Raw genomic sequence first — 26,097 nt, forward strand, 5'->3', positions numbered from 1 at the left:
TGTGGAAATATGTTCTGTAAGAGTAAAATAGTATCATTGATTGGGACATTAGTGAAAAGGGAAGTTACGTCATAGCTGACTAATAGATCTTGGTCGTTGAGTGTAATGTTTTTAATTTTGTTTATGAATTGTTGTGTATTTTTTATGTAGGAAGGGGAAAGACCTACCAATTCCTTGAGTGTGGGCGCTAATTTTTTGGCTAAGTAGTAATTCGGACTGTCAGTTCCTTCTACAATTGGATGTAATGGCGTCTGTTTTGTGTACTTTTGGCAGGCCATAAATTCTGGGCGTGCGGGCATACCGCAATATTAATTTTTTAATTGTTTCTTCCAGCTACGTGTTAACTGATTTAAGTAGTTCAGTAGTTTTATTTTTGTTGTGTTGTAATTTACCATTTGGTAGGTGTTGTGGTCCGATACCAAATGGTTCATTTTTTCAATGTAGGTTGTCCGATTTAAAACAACAGTGGCATTCATTTATCTGCTTTTGTGATAATAATGTCACGGTTATTTTTTAAGGATTTGAGGTCTAGTTTTTCCGCTTTGTTTAGGTTGCTGCTTAATTTTTTGGTTGAATTTAGTAAACAGGCAGTTTCATCCATCTTGTATTGAGATTTTTCTCAATACAAGAAGACTTGAAGTTTTTTTTTTCCTGAACATTCAATAGCAACCTGTACTGTACAAATTCAGAAGATAATCGTAATATAACAATATAAACTGTATAATTCCAGAAGAATCCTAGTACGTGAAGACTTTAGCAGAGTTTATTGTAGTTTTTATTGGTAATTTTTTTTTATCACTAGAGGCAGGCTAAGAAAAAAGATTAATTAACAACATAGATGTAATTTACCTGTATAGAGTGCAACAGCATGTAGCTTGGTTCTTATACACATGTATCCTCAATACAGGGGTCAAAACGTCAAGTTATTTTATTGTTAATCAGTAAAATAATCTTTTCAACACGTGTGTTTTGTGTCCCTAAATTCATAAATATGAATTTCATCATAGATGTGTTTACCTCGCATCATACTATTTCAAAACCACTGCCACTATTTGTCCTTTGCATCTCCACCTTGGATGGGCATAACTCCTCTATTATCAATAGCAGTCTCTCTCTCTCTCTGCTTTGCATCTTCACAAAAAAACATCATATCCCTCAATCTTTGCTTCTGGGAATGATGCGGAGGACACTGACGTGTAGAAGTAGGGAGATTCTTGTTCCATTGTATAAGGCTTTGATAAGGCCACACATGGACTATTGTGCCCAGGTTTGGTCACTGGGTTTTCAGAAGGATGAAAAGATGTTGGAAAGGGTCCAAAGGCGACTGACTAAGGTAGTTTCTGACCTCTGGAATGTTGAGTATGAGGAAAGATTGAGAAGATGTAATTTGCAGAGTCTGGTGGAGAGGAGGAAGAGGGGAGATAAGATAGAGACCTACAAGTTCGTAAAGGGTTGTTATAGGATCAATGCTGGAGAAGTTCTATAGATAATAGTGGAGATCAGGGGAAAACCAGAGGTCATCCCTGGAAACTGTATAAATAGGGTGTGAGTAGGGGAGTGAGAGGCAGGTTTTTTTCGTGCAGAGTTGTGAATGATTGGAATGCCTTGCCTGAAAGTGTGGTGTCTGCAAGGAGTTTGTTTAAGACACGGTATGATGAGATGTATGTGTGATAAAAGGACCTCCCAGATGAGTCTTTTGACTCCATGAGGTCTTGAGGTAATAATAATAATCTCCATTCTTATCAGGATGTTGTCTTCATCCAACCATGTCTTACTTATTCCAACAATTTTGGATTAAATGAACTCGATTAGTGCTAATTTTTATTCCCCTTATTTTGGATATTACTGGCATTCACAAACAAATATAATAGCTTATTTCTGGTTCTGTAACAAGTCCTACGGACACCACTCCTCAGATCCGACTCCATACCTCTTTCCGGCCATTCCTGTATCAGAACTGATTCCACAACCTTCCCCAGACCCATATATTCCCACACTCTATGCTTTCCCAGTTCTTTCTTGTTTGCTGAGACATTCAATTCTACATCTAGCATTCTCTTGCAGTGTCTCCCTGTCTATTCATACTTTTCCATGTCATGCATCCTGCTCAAATTCCCCTCGATGAATCTTGACAGACTTTGTTCTTAGGAAGGACCTCCCACAATGAATCTTTTGACTCCATGGAGGCCTGAATAATAATAATTCCCTTCACTCTTGCTACTCTGCTCTCACAATCTCTTCTACCCTACTTTGCTGCTCTTCACATCAAGTCTTACTTCCTTAGATCTTTCAGTGCAGTCATTGTTCTGCCTTCAGCAACAGCTTTCCCAGTTTGTTGACACCAAAACCATTCAAATGAAGTCCATTTCTCTTATATAGTTCCATCCATCCCTCATAGTTATCCACACATTCACAAACTCATTCCTTTTTTCCTGATGCAGCTATGCTAACATACTGTTCATAATATTTGCTTACCTTATCATCCTACCTACCTACCTACCACACTGTTATCATTTATTTCTACTACTACTACTACAACCACCAATTCTTTTGCCCACTTTTTCCTTGTATCTAATGTCTCAATCACTCTGCTCATCCTACCTACCTACCTACCACACTGTTATCATTTATTTCTACTACTACTACTACAACCACCAATTCTTTTGCCCACTTTTTCCTTGTATCTAATGTCTCAATCACTCTGCTCATTCTACCTCCAGGAAAATAAACCTTGAGAACCTTCTTACTCACCACATCTCTAATAATCAGATTTCCATATATCACCACTCTCAAATCATTCATTACCTCGTTTACATGCTGTCTTTCATTCCATTCTTCCTCACTTTTCCATACTCTTTCTTTCCTCACCTTCACCAATGTTTCACATCTATGTCTTCAGTCACTTTCTCATTACTGTTCAAGCTCTTGCCATCAGTCTCACTCTCTTCATCAGTTCTCATTTGCTTTTAAAGCTGCAATTATGGCAGGGGTCTTCAACCTTTCAGACAATGCGGGCCGCATTAAAAATTTCAGTGAAGCCTGCAGGCCACTATGCTATATTGTGGTATTTAGAATTGTAAGATGCTTTTCAGATTCACAAGGAATGCTGTGCATTTGATACTTTACATAAAATCCTATAAAAATAAACAAACTCAGCTTTAAGAGCATAGGTAGGAGTCAGGTTCATGATAAGTAAATACAATCAATACTTGAAAAAAGATAATTTAATGAAGAAAACATTCATTTTTTACAATGTCAATGGGTAACTTGGCAATGTTTTCCTTGACCAGCTTGTCAATGTTGGAAGTTGCTATGTGCAGAGTATTCTCGAGATGTTGGTCCGTAATCTGAGTTCTTGTCTTGGACTTCACATGCTGGAGAAAAACTGCTCATGTAAGTATGCACTTCCTAACAAAGCACACATCTTCAAAGCATGCTGGCAAAGATTAAGGAATGTGTCCTCAGAAATGTACTCTTTGTAAAATCTAAGCAAGGGCACATCGAATAATTTTTTTCTCAAAGAAGAATTGTTTTGGAGTTCAAGCAGCTCCATTTGTACTAAGCCTGGCATTTCGACAGCACTGACACTGAATGGCATTGAAAATAAATCTAAAGAAAACTGTTGGTTATGAAAATCACTAAATCTCTCTTTGAACTCACTTCGCAACATGACTAATTTTGTAGAGTATTCATCAAGAGACAAGCAGTTAGACTCAGCGAGAAGCTGAAAATGAGTTAAGTCTTTTTTTGCGAGTTGTGCCTCCCAAAGTTTCCCATAATGATCATTTGCTTTGCACTTGTCAAAAGAATTTGCCTAAATATTTCCTGCTCATCCCAATAAAAATATATCTCACACCATATCCTTTCAAAGCTATTAGTGTTATTTGTACTGTAATTCTCCACCTAGAGAGGAGGACACAATTCCTCTCTTATCATGAGTAGCACTTCACCACCACATTTACATCTAATTATGTGATAGACAAAGTGTCTATCACATAATTCTAAATTCATTCAATGATTATGTATGCTCTTTCAGCACTCTCTGGCAATGCATTTGTCATTTTGTCTGTGTAAAAAGCCTACTTCTCACTCCTTTTCTTACATCTTTATGCAACTTTCAGAAGTCAGCTCTCTTTCTGCTATTTGGAAGAACCCACCAGTACCTATCTGATAAGCTTTCAATGATATATTAAAATCAACAATGTGAATGTAAATTTACATTGTTAGTTTTAAGAAGTTTAATAAGAACAGCATTGTATACATAAGTAATCCTTTCAAGTTTGAAAGACTTATTTTAATGGATATCTTAAGATTTATTGGTGTGCTATTTTAAGCCAGTTTGCCAGAGAGAGAGAGGGGGGAGGGGGGAAAACCTATGCCACATCTAAAGCTGCCTCCTGTCATCACAGAGTGATTTGAACAAGGTCTTCTATTCAGTCAAATGAGACAATAAAACTAGTCTACTATGAAAGGCTTTTCTTATAGCCATATCATAACTAGTATTTCCGGGTTTTCATGGAAAAAGAACACTTAATTTCATTAACTATTATGATCATTCATTTCAGATAGATAACAGGTAGCAATAGATGAAATCTAAATTAAAATAATTATTTTAACTATTTTCATCTGAATTTTTATTTTTTATAATGAAATGCATTTCTAAAAGAAATCTTACAATTTTAGGTGTATTAAAGAACCACATACTTCCACATGTAATATGTTCTGCAGCTATTCCTTCTGAAGCTCGCTCTGTAAACTTATTAAACAACTATTTAACTCTTACAAAAGATGAAAGTGAAAACCTCTATGTGGATGGAGTACAGATTCTTCTTAAAGATATAGTTGGAAGTAATGGAGTTCTCCATATGATTGAAGATGTTATAATTCCTTCTGAAGGTAAGTGTTTTAGATATTTTTGTATTTAAAAAAACCTATATCGAGGATGATTGTATAATCTAGGTGTGATCCATCAATTTACCAGTCTGGTTGATCATGTGGATAGTGTTCACTTACCATCTAGTAGGCTGTAGGTTCAAATTCCACTGTGACAGATTTAATGTCATTAAGTAGTACATGGATTTTACTGCCCAGTATAAGACTGTCATCATGCTTAATGGAATTCTGAAGTGGCTTGAAACAATACACATTTGGTTTTGAGGGAAAAGTTTAGTTTGATTGTAACTATAGGTGAAATAACTAAGGCTGAAGCCAGCATATTTTCTGTTAAGTTTGCATGTTTCTCTGACCAGCTTTGTTTTGTTACTCAGAGTGGAATCCTCATTCACTATTACCCACCCCATGGTACTTAATATACTAAAGGTTTAAAACCTTTCAAGGAAGGATTGGTACAAAAAAAAAAACAACTGATGGATCACAGATTGCTATAATTTTTATGATCTTTGATGTTAGCTGTAACACTTCAGGTGTAATAAAAGGAACTATGAATTTTAATATAGCATTGTATTTATGTTTGAGAACTCTGCTTAAACATGAATTGACTGTGAAGCTAACAACTCACAAGCTGTTTATTTCAAAATGATATGAAAATTACTTTAGTTCAAGGTGGGGGCAGGGTCATGATGTATTAGATTTTTTAATAATAAACAGTTTTCCATATCCCTACCTGCTCATATTTTTTTCTTAGGAGGATAGATTGCAATTTCGGGACCACATAAAAATGAATAAAAAAAAAAAAAATAGACAAAAAATCCTTTGCCCATCCACAATTATTAATGTACTATAGGTTTACAACTGTGAGTGGGAGTCACATAACAAAAGTTCTTTTCAAGGATAAGGCATTTGACTGTTCTGTTGTCACTGTTCTTTCCATCTTGCTGCTGGTCTTCCTTTCTCTCTCTCTCTTTGGTCTATATCTATCCACTTCTTTTGGTAGCTGATATTTCCACCCTAAATATGACTATTAAATTATTTACGGAATTTGCAACATACACTGGAATATTAATTAAAAGAAACTTTAATAAATACTTCCTATATTTCGGCAACATCACATTTGCCATCTTCATGGGAACATACAAATATGACACTTGCATGCAGGCACTACAAAAAGCAAACGAAGCAGAAGATAAACTATTGTTGTTCCTAAAGTCCTAATGGTGGCCCCGTTGGGCTGATGTTCTCATGATGTAAGTCTCCCAAATTTGGGGCAGTCTCATGCATCAAAATTTGTTGAGGTTTGGAACGTTTTTTAGAGCTGAGGCAGCAGATTCTATGAATAATCTTTCATACTTAAACTTGTGGCGGTGTGTTACTCTGGCTTTCTTCCAACATATTCTGTGGTGGGTATCCAGAGCATGGTCTGCAAGACCAGAGTGGCTGTACTAGTGAAACCAGTACAGCCACTCTGGTTGTAATATTTAATTAATATTCCAGTATACATTGTGAATTCCTTAAATAATTTAATAGTCATCTGTTGCCAACGTATAAGCCTTTCTACAAGAATTTCCACCCTAAATAGATGTTCTTTCCATTTCTCTCTATATTCATCTTGATCTTTTCATTTACATTATAAATATCTAGTTCTTTTCTGATCTTCTTTTCTCATATGGTCCAACTTTATGCATCCTTTTATTGCTCTTAAAAATCTCATCTCTGCAACTTGTATTTTAATTTCGTCCATGTTTTTGAACCATATAATAGAGTGAGAGTGGCCAAAATTTGTAAAATTTTAGTAAATCAAGTTTCTCTTCTTGTTTTTTTATTCAGTGTGCTTTTTATTTTTCCAGATTTTCTGAAATTTCTTCATCTTTTAGATGTGTTATTATGCAGCCTAAATAATGAAACTGTGCCATCTGTTCTATTCTTTTGTGAAATTTTTAAACTAATTTTTGAATGTCATTATCTTGAAATCTGATCATTGTATACAGCATTATTTTGATAACAGTTCTGCTTAACTGGATACCTTATTTTTTTGTTATTTTTTATATTTTAATAATCTGATCAGTATATATATATATATTCATATTTTCACATGATCAACCAAAACTTTGTACAGCTTGTACCAAATGCAATGGATATCCTTGTTTTTTCATTATATTCCATAGTTTTTCTGTGTATGTATTTTAACAAAAACTTTCTCGTCATCTATAAAGGCTAGATGAGTCACTAAATCAAATTGTCGTATTTTTTTTCAATAATTTGTTTTAACACATAAATATTGTTTATGCATCATCTTCCATGTTTGAAGCCATTTTGTTCTTCTGAGAGTAGGTTGTTTGCTATATTGCTAAGTCTTTTATTCAGGATTTTACTATAAATTTTGTAACCTAAACTTATTCCTCTGTAATTACCATAATCATCACTGTCTCCTTTTTTAAATTATAGATATAACCTTAGTTTTAACCAATCTGATGGAACCTAATTTCCTTCAACAGTTATTTATTAATTTTAAGAATGTGATGTAAATATTCTCCACCATATTTCCAAAGCTCTACTGTGTTCCAAATTTTTAATGTTTTTCTTTTTAATATTTTGTTTTTCTTTCCAAGTACTTCAGAAGCTGCATCTATGGATTATCTTTATTAAAGTTTTCTATTCTTCTTTATCTTTGCCAATTTAGGCAAAGATAAAGAAGAAGAGTAATCCGTTAATCATGACTGATGATATATATTACAAGAAGATAGCATTCTAATGCTTTCTTCTTGTAATATGTATACTTGTTCTATTTTTGTTTTTTTCTTATTTACTTTCTTTCTCCATTTTGCTAGTATTGTAGATACTATTAAGTAATGATCAGGAAAAATTTCACTTCCTCTGTAAACATTGTACATCTCTCACTCTTGGAGATAGTTTAGTAATGATATAATCAGTTATAGATTGTTCCTCTGTCACGTTCCAAGTATATTTATTTACTTTTTTTTTTCAAAAAAAAATAATATTTTTTTATTTTAAAATTATTGAAAGTACAGAAGTCTAATAGGTTTGACTATTGTTATTCAATCAAATTTTCCTAAGACATTTGGGATTGAATTATTTCCAACTCTAGCATTAAGGTCTCACACTATTAATATATAGTTATTTTTATTACATTTACTTAATTATTTTTGTAATTCCTCATAAAACTGTTTGGAATCCTCTTTCCTACGTTCTTCAGGAGCACATACTTCTATATTTAGGTAACTTCTATTTGTTTTTAATTCAACTGTTATAATCCGATCATTTACAAAATTGTACTTACATATTCTATTTTTCCATTTATTATCGATTAAAATGGCCACACCACTAGAGGCTCTATGTTAGTCCATTCCACTATATAGTATAGTAAAACCATCTATATCTTTTGTTCCCTTTAATTTCTTTTTTTGTTTCTGTTATCATGGCTATATTAATATTTTTGTTTTACTATAATATTAGTGGGCAACAGGTGGTATATTGTGTAGTGTGCAGATAGAAGATTAGGTAGTGTAGATCAGCTATGAGTTCTTACAATAAGTCCTTGAACTCGGTGGAGGCATCATGTAAGAAAAAAATTGCATAATTCTTTAGACATAATTCTTTAGAATTATCAGAATTTATCATGAAGGCCTCATCCAGAGAATCAGACTTAAGGAAATGGCCTCGTCTGAGTTATGTGCTGCCTAAATACTTAAAATGTTTGCTGAAGATGCACTTACAGACCCATACACACTGAGGGGAACCTGGATGTCATATACTTCCTAACTATACATTACTTGGTTTCCCTTCCACTTTCCACTGTTTAAATGAAGAATGACTGAATCTACCTTGAATGTTTATACAATTTACCATACTATTAAAAGTTCTTTCTTTCTTTCTTTCTTCTATTGCCCAAACTTAAAAAGACCAGATTCCTCAGTCTATTCTGATATTCATATTTCATAAGCATAATCTTGGTTACCCATTTCTGATCTTTTCAATTGTATTCATTGTGTAGATTTATGAGACTAACTTTAGTGTTAGAGCAGTTACTTTCTTTAAAACTAAGTTTAAAATAGCATTCAATGTTTTTAGCTTTATATCAAGGCAAATCATCAGTAATGCATATATACATTTAGACAACCTAAATCACAGTATGCTTTAGTAAGCAATAGCATAACTGCTCTGGTCAACCATTTACCTTCAGCCTTACTTCTAGTGAGGGAAAGGAAGAGCAAAAACTAAATATAAAAGTAATAATTTAACACTTAAACAAGTGAACTACATCGGTTACTATTGATTATCCACAGGCCTGTTATTTTTATTGACCATTGGTTATTATAAATAGATCTATTTCTCCTGGTTTGTGTTTGGAGTTCTGCCATCCTGTTTTTCTGTTCTATTCCTAGATGAGCTATGGCTTGCAGATTAGCCTTATAGATCTGTTAATGGTAAAACCATCATTCTTGTTGTTGGCCTGGCTGGCTGAGTGGTTAGCATATCACTCTCCAGCCAAAAGACTGTGGGTTCGAATCCAGCCGTGGGCATGGATGTTTGTGATTGTCTGTGAAAATACTAGTGGTGGTAGTGGGCAATAGATGGCATTGGTGTAGATGATGCAGTTTGGTGGTAGAGAGGGAGAGTTGTAAAATAGGTGCCCTCCCTCGATGAGTCTTTGGGCTCCTTGGAGGTGTCACGTAATAATAAATGTATGATGTAAGGACTGGTTGCCTTTCCTGTCAATTTTCTATGGTACATTTGAAGGCTTGATTTCCCATAATGAAGTATTTAAATTGTACATTCTGTTTCTCTTGCAGGTGCACTAGATTTGATATACCACTAAGTGAGCCAAGAGAGGAATGGAATCTTTAGAAGAGCCGAGTAGGATTTTTTTTTAATTTTGTGGGCAATTTGAATGTAGCCTTAATATTATATTTTGAAAGTGTTCATTTTTCTCAGATATTCCTCTAATGTAAGGAATGGCTATGGCCATAGTGTGAAGGATTCTATTTATTATTTTCCTGTTACATAATTCTTTATAAATTTTTTGTTTATTATTTGAAATTCATTCATTGTTAGCTCTATTTCTAAGGGTGTTAATATCTTTAGATTTTGTGTACAAGTCTTTTATGAATGTACTAGCTGCAGCAGAGGGAAGATGTGCTACCTGTGTGTCCAGAAAAGGAAGAGCATTGTTTTTAATTTGCAGTGATAAATTAGATGTGACAGTATTAGTTCAGGTAGCCAAGGAAGGTATTTAAAGTTGAGCCCAAATGGCAAATATATCATCAGCATATCAGAGCCAGACTTTGGGTTTTGAATCACTGAATCTAGAGCTTCTTACTCAAAATTTTCCATATAAAAGTTAACTTGGGAGGGAAGTGGTAAGGCCATTACCATAGCTTCTTTTTGTGTAATATAATTTATTAGTATCCTGGCAGTAAATTTATGTCCCCATTTGGCTTTGGTCATGAAAATTTTTCATGTATAGCAAAAATGTAGTTCATTCTTAGCTTTTGAACACCAGTGTATGTTGTCAGTTGAATGAACCTACCACGATGGAGGGTATAATAATAATTTATAACCGATGGTCAATAAACAACAATAACATGACTATAGAGAAATAAACTGATCAGTAGCAACTGATGTAGTTTCATTTATTTAAGTAATAAATTATTACCGTCTTTTTTTTTCTCTCCTCATTAGAGGTCGGGCAGTTATGTCATGGCTTATCAAAGTGTTGTGGTATTGCTTATGTGTGTATTATTCTTGATGAAGACTTCAATATAATGGTCAAAAGGTTGAATGTCATTTTATCTTAGTTTAAGTAATTGCTCTAACATGGGAGTTTCTCCATTATTGTACACAGTAAATGCTGACAATTATATAACTGTGAAAGAATTTTTAATTGTATCTTCATCTTCTCTGAACTCAGGTGAGTGTCTGAGTACAGTAGGTAATGTGATCTTATCAAAGCCTTGTACAGTGAAAGAATAATTTCCTTATTTTTACACATTGATCTCTTTAGTAGCCAATTATCCAATGTGATGACTTTAATGACCTTTATAATGTAGCCCTAAATTGTAACTTCTCGTCCACAATAATCCCAGCATAGCTTCCTCGACTTTTTTTTTTTTTTTATACTGATCCCATACATAAGAGGTAGACTAACATATAGCACTAAATACGAGACATTTTCTTTGGATTTTATTGAACCATGCTTTATAAATATATGTATATTAAAAAAAAGCATATAACACATCAGTACTGTGTCAGAGAGGGGGGGGGTGCAGATGAGGAAATAGGAAGGAAAGAAAGAAAATTGATTTGCAGCAAATTAAATTAACATATTCTGCTTGCAATGTCCTCCATTTAAAATCTATAACCTTACACTTACAAGTACTGAAATGATAGTCACTTTCCCATATAATATATTCATGTCAACTTGCAGGAATTCTCTATCAGCTATGTCCCTTATCACAACCCTTAAGTTAGAATCATCAGCAATATAGAACCTTTAATATATTATATTTGAAAGATAATCAGTGGTGTGACTTATAGGAACATAAGAAATAATTAATAGAAATTAATTTACCTTACATATATATTTAATTAGTATAAAATTATTGCCTTAGTATCAAGGGCATCTTCAGTAACTTTCAAATTAAACAAGTACAGAAGCCAGTGTATTCAATAGAATGACATGTGCGAACTGCATGTATATAAGTAGAGTGTTGTGGTTTAATTATGTTAAGGTTCTAATAAATTCAATTTTAACGATATTTAAAAAAAATAATCAATAAATACATATAATTAAGTCAATTTTGGAATTTGTGAAGAACTATTTTCATAAGAGGGATAATTTAAGTCTGTTTTTTTTTTTTTGGATTTGATTGGTGTAGCAAGGCCTCAACTCTTTGTATAAATATTCCAAGGGATTCATATTTAAGAATTTAGGGACACAAAACACACGTGTTAAAATGATTATTTTACTAATTATTAATAAAATAACAATTGACGTTTCAACCCCTGTATCGAGGTCATCATCAGAAGGATACATGTGTATAGGAACCAAGCTATATGCTGTTGCACTCTAATAATAAAGGTAAATTAAAACTACATTGTTAACTAATCTTATTCTTTGCCTGACCTCTAGTGATAAATTTAAAAAAAAAAAAAAAAATATATATATATATATAGTCATCCCTCGACTTGCATCCTCTCGAAGATATGTCCGTGATCCCGTAAAGCAATAAATAACCTTTTTTGGCTATGCACAGTGGCAACAGCGTTTTCAGCGGCACCCCCATCCTCGACAGCCAGCACATGTCTTCAAGTTCCTCTGTTGCTTTTGTGTTTGAGAAATAAGTTATTTGTGTATTTATCGTTAAATATTTTGTGATGTTTAGTGCATCATGGCCTCTACACGCCCAATCAAATAAACCTAGTGAAGAATCACAGAAAAAGAGGCAAGCAATTGTCTTCGGATGGTCTCATTCTACAGTGACGACCATTTTAAAAAATAAGAATAAAATCGTAGAGGCTGTGAAAGGATCTGCTTCCATTAAATCGACGATAGTGATGAAGCAAAAACAAGTCCTATATGTGATATGGAAAAGCTACTTGCATCATGGATAGAGGACCTGAACCAAAAGCGCATACCCCTTAGAACTGTGACCATAAGTCTCTTCAGCATGTTGAAGGAGAAAGCAGACCTGATTATGACTACAAATTCAATCATCTTCCTGAGATTCAAGAAGCATTTTGCGCTGCAAAATGCTGCTTAAAAAGATTTGTGCATGATTTTGGAAGTTTGTCATAGTGGGCTGAGCCATTGGTGTAGCTAGAGCTTTTGCCGCCCCTCTCATTTCACACCAAAAATACCACAAAAAATCAAAATGACATTTAGGGAAATAAATTAAAACATTTTTTATTTTCAAAGTAAAACTTTAATTTTAACATTCTAAAATGTTATTTTTCGTGCTTTTCTGTTAGCAAAATCGCTGATGACATTGGCAAAGTCTATTTCATAGTAATGTAGGTAATTTTTGATCAGTGTTTTTAGAAATCCTCTCACAACTAGCAACACTTACAGCAATTGTGAGGAAAATTTGCAGTAGCATTACAATATTTGGAACTGAGTTCTCGAGACTGTATTTTAGAATTAACTGCAAAAGTTCAAAAAGTTCCAAGTGCCGCTCAGGTGGACCTAGCAAACAATCTGAATGATGATGACATAATTCAACTAATAAAATGTTCTCCCGAAGAGATGACCAACGAAGAATTCGTCGAACTGGAGGAACAACTGTTGCAGAAGAGAAAAAAGGAAGAGGTAGTTAAACAATTTATAGTGACGGGTCTTGCAGAAATGTTCTTTGTAGTTAGCGATGTTCTCAAAATGGCTGAAAACATGGACCCCAATTGTTGAACGCTACTTAATAATAGAAACAAAAGTACATGATGCATTTGCTTGCTATGAACAAATTTATAATGAAAAGAAGAGGAGGAATAAGCAAAGCACATTGGACATTTTCATCAAAAAAACAAAGGTTACACCAGAAGAACCATAGTCTGATTGTTCACATAGGGAAGATAATGAAGATGTGATTGAGGAGATATGTGGGTGATTATTCTCCTTTTTTATAGTGGCAGTAACACACAGTACAGTTTTATAATAAGGTTTAAAAAGTAAAATGACGGTATACTTATTACAGTTAAGTCCCTAACCCCCCTATAACTCTGTTGATTTAACGTATTGACTTAAGTTCGACTCGATTTATGTCCTGTTGGACGGAACGGAACCCAGACGTAAGTCGAGGGATGACTGTGTGTGTGTGTGTGTATGTTATATATATATAAAATTAAATAAAAAAAAAAATGAAAACTACAATAAACTCTGCTAAAGTCCGCACATACTAAGATTCTTCTGGAATTGTACAGTTCATATTGTTATACTAAGATTTTCTTCTGGATTTGTAGCTCAGGTTGCAATTTAATGTTCCAAGAAAAAAAACACTCCACAAGTCTTTTTGTATTGAGATTTTTCTTTGTGGTTGCTATGAATGTTGCAGATGGGTCCTCCACATTCTTAGACACACTAATCACACGTCTTCCCTCAGGCTCTCTCCCCCTCTTAGTCTACCGCATACCTACATACACAAAACTTCTTATCACCACCCAACACAAAAACTAGGGATTATAAGCAGTGATGAGCTATAAGGGGCTTGCGAGAGCTCCCACGAGTGCCCTTTGTTAAATTTTTCTAAAATTTGCAAGCCCCTTGTTCTTCTTCTTGTTTAATAATCTTGTAGAACTAGAAAATACCACCGTGGAATGTATACATGCTACTATAATTGCTACTTTAAATTCATATGGATTTTCTGATAACTATATAAAAAATCATCTCATTGCATTTTGTTCTGATGGAGCTAGTGTAATGTTAGGAAACAAATCAGGTGTTGCAATCAAACTTCTACAAAAATTTCCCAACGTTATGTTTTGGCATTGTGCTCATCGTTTACACTTAGCATTAGACGATTCGATAAAAAAACATTAAAGAAATAAATCATTTTGAAATATTTATGGATAAATTATATGCTTTTTATCATCAATCACAAAAAATCAACAAGAATTAAATATGATTGCAAAAGACCTTGGTATCGAAATTTTAAAGATCGGCTGTGCATTTGGACCACGATGGGCAGCTTCTCAATTTGGAATTTTTAAAAGAATTAATGATTGATATCCTACAGGAATTATCATATCTATCAGAAGCTCTACAAAGTTGCAATGAAATAATTATAAGGGCTAAGTTAGGGCTTTTTTTTTTTTTTGCTCGACGATGAGAGCCCTTTGTTAAAATTTCCATAGCTCACCACTGGTCATAAGCACCCTTAAACACAGAGCTCAAACTATCTGTTCAAATGAACAGGCTCTTAACCAGGAATAAGAGATCATCAACCATACCTTTATAAAAAAAATGGATACAGTAAAAAAAACCATCCACAGAGATGCCACTAAAAACAAGAAAGATTTCAAGAATGCTATTGCCATACCATATGTTAGAGGCATTTCTGAAAAAATAGACAGAACACTACACAAATACAACATCAAAACCACCTTTAAACCCCCCACAAAATTAAGACACCTACTCAGTTCTTCCAAGGATCCTCTGCCACACCTAGCCCACCCAGGGGTTTACAAAATACAATGCACATGTAGCATACCATACATAGGGGAAACAGGGCAAACCATCCCAATCAGGAAGGTTGAACACAAATGACATATTAAATACCTCCATTTTGGAAAAACCAGCCTTTCTGACCACGCACTCCAAACATACCACAGAATTGATTGGAAAGGTACTAAGTCCCTACACTGCACACAAACCTGGTTCGAGAGGAAATTCAAAGAGGCATGTGAAAAGCTCAAACATAATCCAAATCTGAATAAAAATTATGGTCTAACAATTCCAAGAAGGTGGAGGACCCATCTGCAATCTTCATAGCAATCACAAAGAAAAATCTCAATACAAGAAGACTTGTGAAGTGTTCCCCCCTTGGCCAACCAGTCATGAGCTACTATATATAAGTTGTGAAATACTTCATGCACAAACTTTGTTTGCTTACTTGGGAAGAGTTGTACAACAAGAATATAATTTCTTGTCTATTATAATTTAATTATAATTCAGCTAGAGTTTAGGAGCAGGAACTTTATTCTATCCTAATAACTAGTTGGATCAACTTGCTTAAACTTTGATCCCTTCTTTGATATAATGAATTACAACTGTAAAAATTTTATATTATTTGATATTTTATACAAATATCAGAACTTTAATTTAGTAAACAGAAAGTATAAAGCAGCTTTTCTTCCTTGATTCCTCTGTTCCCTTTCTCATGATTTGTAAGTAATAGTTTGATTATATATAATTTTTTGTTTAAATTCTACTCCTGTAATTATATTGCAGCTCAGCCTGTTACAGAAGTCCTGCAAGAAGCTGAAATGGTAGACCTATTAGATCTTCTTGAGGATGCAAACATAAAATTTATTTATAATTCTCATGACAATGCTACATTCTTCATTCCTAGCAAAGAAGCAGTTCAAGTAAGTTAATATTACATTTAATGTTAATAGCTTAACTATAGTTTCCACAGCCACCAAAAAAGCTGTACTTTTTTGCACAAGACATTACCTCACAGTTGCTAACTCTATACAAATGCCAAATCCTCCCATCCATGGAATATTGCTCCCATATTTGGGGTGAAAAATCTCAATACAAGTCTTCTTGTATTGAGATTTTTCTTTGTGGTTGCTATGTGGTAGCCCAGAAATCCTCTCTAAGATTGCTCAATTCTATCCAGAAGAGGACACCCTGGCTAATTAACACATTCGCCACCACGCTCCTCAGGCATAGTTTGTTCCTGCATGGCAAGCGCTTTCGTGTCTTTAAGGTCACTACGAGTAATCTCGTAGCTGGCTTATCAGACAGAATTTTGTTTCATACACTAACTACAAGTAATCTCGTATCACCCCTACCTATATATTACATGTGCTGACGACTGTGTTTATTGCGTCTAGTCTCTAAAAACCTTCAGTTTCGCCATGATCAGTAAAAGAAAACTTACTGATAAAGAATTAGAAGCGTATGCTAATACGAGCGATGATGAATTTAATGAATTCATCATCGCAAATGGAAGGATAAGAGGGAAGTTCTTTCCATTTCAAATATGCACAAATTTGAAAGGTAAAATTCAATTAAAACCAAATATTGTTAGGGACTATAATTTGGGTACGTCAGGCATCGATCTTTCTGATCAAATGCTTTCTTACTATTCTGCCTTACAAAAGACAATTACATGGCCAAAGAAATTAACAATACACATTTTTAATATATACATTCAAAATGCACATAAATTTTATAATATAATTACTGGAAATGCAATGACTGCGTTAAAATTTAGAGATCAATTTATCTCAGCTTTTGTTGGAATGGATGAGCTTACAGCATCACAGAATATCAGCAGGATTCGGGATCTTCATTATTTGGAAATTTTACCACCTACAGAAAAAAAAGAATCGCCTGACAAAGCCATGCCGAGTATGTACACAAAACAAACAATGACGCGAAACGTTATTATTGTCCTGTTTGCCAGGAAAAACCGCCATTGTGCATGGAAAATTGTTTTAAAGTGTATCATTCATAATTTGAATAAATTGATTTTTATTTTATTGATTGCATTTTATTATTTTTATTGATTTTATTTGTTTTAATTTGATTTACAAATTATGGGTTAACTCATGCTTGGCATAGGAGGTTGGTAATCGGCATACGAGTACATTCGTAGTTGGCTTCTGGGGCACATATATAATATACTATATTTTAGCTGAAATTATTTCCCTTCTACCAACCCCCAGACGTGCTCTCCGCTTTATTCACAAGTGAAGGGTCCAAATTAAGGTACTTATACTAAGAGTATATTCGTAGTTGGCTTATGAGGCTCATATACCAACTACGAGTATACTCGTAGTTGGCAGCGAACGCGTTAATGATCTCTCTCTCTGATGTTCAGTTTCTGTTTCTTATACAGATACTTTCTTGGACAATGCTCTACTGAATTCGCTACTATTATTCCTCCACTCTTCCAAAATCATTAAAGCAAGAGCCACTGCTAACCAACACCCTTTTATAGTCCATCTTGAAACATACCAAACTAACTTCACTGCCTCCTCCTTCGTCCAATGTACTTCTGTCCTTCAGAATAGTCCCCCACTTTGCCTTACCCAAAGATTACAACCCCCAGGTGTTCAAGCAAAATGGGAACAGATTCCTCCTTTCTTTTATTCCTCTTATCCACACACGACACTAATGTGCTATAGGTCTGGATCAGATTATAAAAAAAAAAAAAAAAAGATAATAGTTAATATTACTTTAACTATTGTATTAAGTATTACTTGTGTGGTGGCCTGGTTGGCCAAGTGGTTAACTCATCCACTCTCCAATTAGCAGGCTGCAGATTTGAATCTCATTATGGGCATGGTTGTTCGCAATTGTTTTTAAGCAGGAGATGAATTTCATTGCCTGGTGTGAAACTACCTCCATGATTATTGGCAGCTTGAAAAAGTCCTATGTTTAGTTTCTGAATCACGTAAAAAAAATAGAAAAAAACTTTAGCCTATCCATGATACTAATGTACTATAGGTTTACAACCTTTCTTGGGTGGGAGCCATTAAAAAAAAAAAGAAAGTAATATTACATAAGAAAAATTACTATGCTTGTTATTTTAATGTAAATTGAACAAGACTGTGATTATCGTTGGAATGCATGGGTGGTCTGTATTATCACAATGTCAAGGGGTGTTCAGGTTACTATGACAGCACTACATGATTCAGTTTACATTATTATTAATCTCCTATCAACAATTTTCTCCAAATCAATCTATTACTTATGAACCTTCATGATATCATGTTTCACCATTATATGTATTTGTGGTTTAAGCCAATAGAGAGTACAATTTGGTCAGCTAAGTCCCACATTGCTAGCCCATCCTTGTTTGTTCAGTACTCAGTAAATACCTACTAACTAGGTGCACCATGTGAAGGTGAGGATTGGACATTAGGTCAGAAGGGCCAGTTTTGGTTCTTCACATTTCTGAAAGGCAACGTGGAGATCTCTGACCAGTTATTTGGCTTTGATCCTTAAGCAACCCCTGCAGGATTTTTGCATGGAAAGTGGTTGGTGATTAAAGTGAATGTGACAACAGTCAATGAGTTTAAGCCATGACTTGATCTTAGTTTTTGACAGTAAGGACCTAAATCTTCCACACTTAGTAAAACTCCTCAACTTGTATGGTTCAGTCTTATCACCCACCAGTCAGGTATTTCTTCAGTCTGTCCTCATACACAGCATCGTGAAGATGAGACCTCGACCCAACTTAGTCACTCTTCTTTGGATCCCTTCCAAATTCTGATACTCAGTTATGGATTTAGTAAGGAGAAGTCATGTTTTAGCAAGCTCTTTACATATTACAACAAGATGGCAAATATGGACAAGGAAGATGTATATACAATAATGTTTAGATTTTGCAAAAGTCTTTGATAGATTGCCACATAAGTTGATAATTAAACTGAGAGAGATGGGATTAGAAAATTGAGTTGGATAGACAGTTGGCTGCCAGATAGGTATTAACAAGTTGCATATGTGAATAGCAGTATTCTAAAGAGAAATTACCAGTGGTATAATATAGGAGATTGTTCTTTAACTTATGTTAGTGATATCCCCATTTAAACCTCTCCTGATATGTAACTATTTGCAGATAATGCAAAGTTGTGGAGAACTATGGTGGTGATGTGGCTTCTGAAGAGAATTTGAATAGACTGAATGGATAAATGAGTGGTAATACCAGTTTGGTTATCAGGTTTTGAAGACAGGATGCAGTATACAATGGTAGGGATGCCTTAAGGTTTGGTAGAGGAGATAAGGGACATGGACAAAGACCTGAAATTTAGGAACCAAATTGCTAGCATAGGAGGGTATATATTGTTAGATAATGGCAACAATAAGGAAGATATTTATGTATAGAAATAAAGACACTTTCTACTGTAATAAGGTCTTAATTAGGTAATACTGTGCATAGATTTGGTCATCTAATTTTTAGTGGGATGAAGATATTTGGAAATGATTCAGAAAGGAGCGACTAGTGTCAGATCTCCGAAATGTTTAGATATGAGGTTAGATCCTGGTTGATAGAAGGAAGAGTGCATTGCCTGTGAGTGACAACAGTGAATGAGTTTATGCCATGGCTTGATCTTTGACAGTGAGGACCTAAAATGAATCTTTACAAAGAAGCACGGTCATATATTCTTATTCTCTTTAAAGCTGGGTGACAGAATCTATGCACAGTAACGAATTTAAGCATGGCCTTTAAGGCCTTATGAAATAGAATAATCTTTTTTGCTGTAATTCAGCTACTCTTATATGTAAGAAATGGCTCTTAAAGAACTCATTCAGTTTCACTATAACTATATATGTTCATTTTACCATTTGTTACTATATTTAGATATATTATATTCCGAATCTTATATTTGAGCAATGATGGTAGTGTGGGACAGAAATCAATAAGCGATACATTAGTACCGTAATAAATCTTGAGGATGGTGAGATTTTTTTTTTGCTCCCTCTTTGGAACATCTTCTAAAATATATTGTTGCAATCTGTAGAAATTTGGATTCGTTTATTCATAAGTTTCTCATCAACTTTCAACCTGTCTATAATTCTAAAGAATTATAAGCTTAACAACTTTAAATATTTATTATTTTGCTCATCTTGTTGGAAGCCTTTAGAAGCAATGACTAAGAATTGATTTGTTAGCAAATGCAAACAACTTTTTAGGAATACTATGAGGTCATTTTGAAATTTTAAGTCATCAAATCTGTTTAGTGGCAGGAATCAAAATGGTGTTAATAAAATGCTTATGATTATACTTGGTAGTCTGAAGATAAGTTCTGACTTAAGTAATAGTAGTGAAAAACTCCTAACTTGGTGTATCAGCATATTACAGCTAAGTCAAAAAAAAAAAAAAAAAAAAAAAAAAAAAAAAAAAAAAAAAAAAAAACTGGTTGCTTTTTTGTGGCTTTCTATTAAAAAAAAATTTTTTTTATGCTTAGGCATAAAATTATTTAAAAACATGTATATTTATTTGCATTGTATGCTTTTGTCTATGAGCATAATGTCTTTATCTATTAATTAAGTTATTTGGCATACTAAGTATGCTAGTGTGCCAAATGACCTAGTTTGGTCTCTGGAGCAGGATTCTCATAACACTATAAGCAGGCTAAGGATTAGCTAGTGTACTATAGGTTTTACAACCATGGGTAAAACTGTGATTTAAAAAAAATTGTTTTTAAGTTCAAAATGCCATCTTTTTTCTATAGCTTATTACTGAGATATTATGAACTTAAAACTAATAATTTCTTATTAATTTTTTTTGAAGGAATTCAAAAAAAATTCCCTGGAAAAACTGAAAACTTCTGAAAGCAAATTAAGAGACATATGGTTATACCACATGGTTCCATCTTCTAAACCAACATGTGATTGGGAAAATAATATGGAATTACCCACGGCTTTGGACAAAAAGACACTTCGCATTAATTTATATGGTTCTGTAAGTTTACTATTTTATTATCTTGCATTTGCTTTATATTATAGTAGCATTACTAAACCTTCATAGTCATAAGGCTGCAAGAGACCTAATATCTACTACTGTGGACAATATGCCCATAAATTCATTTCAGATGAAAATATATATACCATATATATATTTTTTTTACCAGAACTTCTCTTTCAATCAGTATCACATTTTATGACCATTAATAAATGCATTTCTTATTTAATTAAGTAATCTCTTATGTAAAGTGATGAGCACTGCATTTTATATATAACAGGCTGTTGGATTGTAGCTTCTGCTCAATCAAGTTTTATTGTCTTATAGTTCTCTCTCATTAGTATTTAACTAGTTGTAGGCTGATATATCATCCGAACATAAAGAAAATTTGTATTATACTGCACCACTCTATGTTCTGAATTGCATGAGCAACTTTGATAAATCAACCTTCAACTGTACCAGGTTATTATAAAGCTGATTTTAGGCCAAGGTTCTCACTATTAAGCAAAGCTCCTGCTTTTGGTTTGAAATATTTAATGAGATCTTAGATTAAAAAAAAAAAAAAAAAAAAAAAACATTTAATGCAGTGTCACATATAATTACATCATAACACAATCTTCCAACAGGGACATTACAATTAAACAAATATAAAACTCTCATTAAGATACTAGTACACTACTCAGCTGAGCTTAAAATTTAGAATTAAAAGCTATATTAACAGATCTTATTCTTCTTGCTACAAAGAACTATCACAACTTCACTCTGACCACGTTTACATCTCAAAACATTTTAAATACCAAATCAGTTCAAGATATTCAGAAAGAATACAACTCATGAACCATCAGACATTCATTTGTAATTCTCTAAGCTCAGTCAATCAAAATTAGTTCTTGTAAGTTCGAGATTCCTAAATTACAACAAATAGGCTTCTCAATATTCTCGTTCAGTCAATGAACACTTAATTCAATAATATAGTATTTGTCACTTGAAGAGGGAAAAGTCTTAGCACATCACACATTCAATCTTGACTCGCTGAATACAGCAACTAGGAATAAATTACTTTCGGCGGAATTAATTTTTGTCACTTCTCACTAAGTATAGTAAAGGTAATCTTACCAGGATATAGCTTCATCACATCATAAAGAGATCGAACAACATCTTTAAAGTCCTTGCTGACTTTTACTTTGTAGTAACACAAACTTAAAAGAATCTTCTATTTCCGTGAGTGATTTATAGACTCGGGAGAATATAACCTTTTTGCACTTGGTTTAAATTATCTACCCTTTTCTTATACGCATTATCTATCATATGTCCTGCACTTTTCCACTGCTAGGCATTAGGAAGTTTTGGTAGAAATCCAACTCCAAAAAAAAAAGGTAAGTTAAAATGCCAAGCGATTCCTGGTCCTTTCTATTCTGTTTTTGGCACGTCAAAATCCTCCTTCAATCTCTAGCTACCGTTCTCTATACTCCTCCACTCGTTTCTCCTCTTTACTTTCGTTTTTGTGTCCACTCGTTCCTTTTTCCTGCCAGTAACTGGTTCTCACAGGTTTAGCTCACATCGAACATGCTTTTCCCTTGATATATAGTAGTTCATGCTCCAACGCGCGCTAGGAGAAATTTGCGTGATTTCTCACAACAACCAATCAAATGATATCACAAAATTACATACATCACAGTTTAATACAGAGCCTTTTCATGTCTATGATATACCCTAAAATTACATAAATAAAATTAACTAACAAAACTCAAAAGGAATTACATGAATAACATTTTATAAGCAAGAGATCAACAAAATAAATTTAAATAAGTCCTGCTTATGATATGGTAGATCATGTTAATTATGAATGAAGTATTATTAATTATAAATATTTTCATTCACAATTTAACAAGGCTAGGATAAAGTTCTACTGCCAAAGCAAGTTTTAACTTCCTGGAATTGTTTCCTCCAACTTTGTCCTACCTAAAACCTTACTTCTCCAGTCTGGACGTTAATATGATGTTGCTGTCTTGGCTAATGGTATCTATCCATCTTGTTTTTGCAATAAAAACTGCATACTCAGCCTAATTAATGATGGGGAAACTCATCTAAGAAACAGTGTCACTGCCAGATTTTGTTCCAATTAATAATAATGCTTGTTATTCATTACAATTTCTCTTAGTAGTCAAGCAATCTTCCATAATTTAATCATATAATCTCTTATGTGTTGATGTTGTTCTTCAGATAGGTTAGCATCCTGTCTAGGCATGAAGCATTCTTCCTTGGAAACTGATCTTTCATTCTGAAAATCACCAGAATACAATACACTTAACAGCCATAACTTCGGTTTGTCCAATTATGCAGTTTATATATTCTTTAACAACTATGGTTAATGGCAATTCTGGTTGAGCTTTCATCCACATAAAGTAACTTATTTTATCAGTATCAAACTTTTTTCATTTCAGTCTTATATAAATGTATCAAGACCCATGTCAGTTTTAGCCTTTTACCATATTGGATGTTTTTTGTTAAGATAGTGATATGATGCGACATTCATTAAGCACCCAAAACCAGCAGTCCAAATACTAGTTGGAGAAAAGCCTCTCCGTGTTTAACATGCACTTCTGTTTAAAGTATTTGTCAGACTTTTGCCAGATCCTTTGAGCAGCTGAAAATCAGATTCCAAAAATCCGTAATCATGATGGATTTTTGGAAGAAATTTTCAGTTTAAATTTCTTAGATATGGTATTTATTTATTTATTCTCATGGCAGAGTACAGCTATAGTTCAATGTCCAATGTTGAAAGCCACTCTAGAGCCTCCTTTGACACTTCATGTATCTCCTGCAAGTTGCATGGAAACAGTAAAGGGGGCAGTCACTGAAGATATGTTTGATAGTCTGTAGAATATGGGTGCAGTCACAGTAAGGACTACTTGCCATATTCCATTAATGTAGAAGATAGCAGCATCTGCCCTGATTCTGTTAATAGTTGTCCATAGCCTTCTGGAAACGATGAAGCCAGGTTGGCAGCTGCAGGGGTCTTCACAAAAAAGCCATTTGTTATCAAGTTCATAGCCCATTGTTGGTTCCATGTTGTGAGGTGAAGGTGCTGGACCAGAGAAGGCTCTGGTTATGTCTAAAACTTGGATACCTTGACTTCAGCCGGATTCTAGGGGGATTTATAAGTGTTGAGAGAAGAGGCAGTAGGTAGTTATTTCCGATTTTCTTCAGTTTTTTAGCAATGCCTGCCTTCTTCACATATTTGGTGGAGCTATGTTGGAAAGCCATGGCAGAGGAGTAGATTTCAGGGTCCTGCTAATCATGCACATAGTTATGTTCAGTTGGGAGTCAATATGTTTGTGTGAGCACTTTTTTCCCAGACTGGTGTGCAGTACTCTGCAGCAGAGTAAACAAGGGCCAGGCCTGAGATCCTAAGTACCTCGGCTTTGCAACTCCAGCTAGTTCCACTTAATCTTGAGATGTTTCTCATTTTTATTTTTTATTTAACGCATATGATTTTTGTAGGTCAGACTTTTATCCAGGTATTGCAGATGAGGATCACGCTTGAATCGGCTGCCACATTGATATAGCATAACTTTAACAGTTGCCAAGAATTAATATTTGTGGCTGCATTTATGATTGCACCTATTAGGCTTGCCAGACGTCCCGTATATTCGGGACTGTTCCATATTGTACTTATAGGGACAGGCTGATGTCCCGTATTTTAACGAAAAGATAAATATTATATTAAGCAATTATAATTTTCAACATTCTTTTCAAATAATCCAACTTGACAATTTGAGGAAATTAATTGTGTTTACAGTTTACGTCACCGTCAGTCCCTTTCATTGGTCACTTTTTATTTAGTATAAGCATTTTATTTATAATTCTGTACAGATATATTGCATTTGCTTATTTTCAAACAGTTCTGAATTTGGACATTGTGCAGCAGTATCGGTACAGTACGTGGATGTTATTTCAATAATTATTAAAAAATAATATCTCGCCTTTTTTGAATGTACGATATTTGGTTAATACATAAAATATAATTAAAGGTAAATTAAATTTTGTTTCTTTCCTTAAGTCCTTAACAATGCCAAAATGAACGTGTGTTTTTAACAATGATTATTCAAAAGAATGGAATTTTATTGGAAAAGGAAAACATAGACTAAGTTGAATGCAAAATCTGTAGATGAACGTTTAGCATTGGCACATATAACGATTGGATATTACACAACGCATTAATACTGTTTGTGTTTCTGAGTCTTGGTACTTTTGAGTTCCAGTTCCAAAGGTATTGTACTTATTTTGTAAAACTAAATACCAGCAACATAAGAAAAATTATTGCTGCCGAAATAACTATGACATTTCATGGCATAAAGCATCATCATTCTTTTAATTCTAATGATTGCAGCAGCAAACTTGTTCCTATAATATTTTCGGACTCATCAAAAGTGTCCCATATTTGGTTTTCCAAAATCTGGCAACCCTAGCACCTGTCCATGAAATGTGCAGTGCCCTGTAATCAGTTCAATATTGATATACTAGCTTTGTGTTCTATATTCTCCTGGTTGATTTTTCTGTAATTGTAATTTCATTACAATCACAGAAACATTTATATTCATGTTTCTGCTAGAATTTTTTTATCATCATTTGAGCAAATATCTGCAGGTCATTCGCTTATTTCAGGTTTCACAATGTTTCTTGTAAACAAATGTGCCAAGTATAATGGTGGTTCATTTTCATTGAAATATTAAGCAGATCCTTAAGAGAGCAAACACTTCAGACTTGCCTCTACTTCTCAACGACCTTTGTGTTTGTGCTATTTACTGTCTATTTGTATGAAGTCCACTAACAGTGTTCATTCATCATCATCATACGTATCAAGGATTTAGGCCTAGCATGGCCTGTTCCGGCCTTAGAAGTCATCGTTGAATCGTTTAAGAGGACGTCCTGGTTTTCTTTTTCCTAATGGCTTGTACTTTAAGGCTTGTTTTGGTAATCTTTCTGTTTTCATTCTTTGGACATGTTCCATCCATTTGTTTATATTTTTTAATTTTTTCTATTA

At 33.9% G+C, this 26,097-nt stretch overlaps 1 protein-coding gene across 2 annotated transcripts in view; it reads left to right on the top strand.

Moving 5' to 3' along the window:
• The window catches only part of LOC150095222 (transforming growth factor-beta-induced protein ig-h3-like), a 163,698-nt gene that overhangs the window by 114,236 nt on the left and 23,365 nt on the right, over nucleotides 1–26,097 (top strand). For both annotated transcript variants that reach the window (XM_090410806.1, XM_090410807.1), the window contains exons 9-11: nucleotides 4,684–4,896; nucleotides 15,857–15,993; nucleotides 20,880–21,050. In XM_090410806.1, coding sequence (XP_090266932.1) covers nucleotides 4,684–4,896; nucleotides 15,857–15,993; nucleotides 20,880–21,050 — 521 coding nt within the window. The remainder of the gene's footprint in view (nucleotides 1–4,683; nucleotides 4,897–15,856; nucleotides 15,994–20,879; nucleotides 21,051–26,097) is intronic.

Source organism: Typopeltis vanoorti, chromosome 20 (assembly GCF_054136105.1).
Source record: "Typopeltis vanoorti isolate ZY-2024b chromosome 20, IOZ_Tvanoo_1.0, whole genome shotgun sequence".
In the NCBI taxonomy this organism is placed as follows: Eukaryota; Metazoa; Arthropoda; class Arachnida; order Uropygi; family Thelyphonidae; genus Typopeltis; species Typopeltis vanoorti.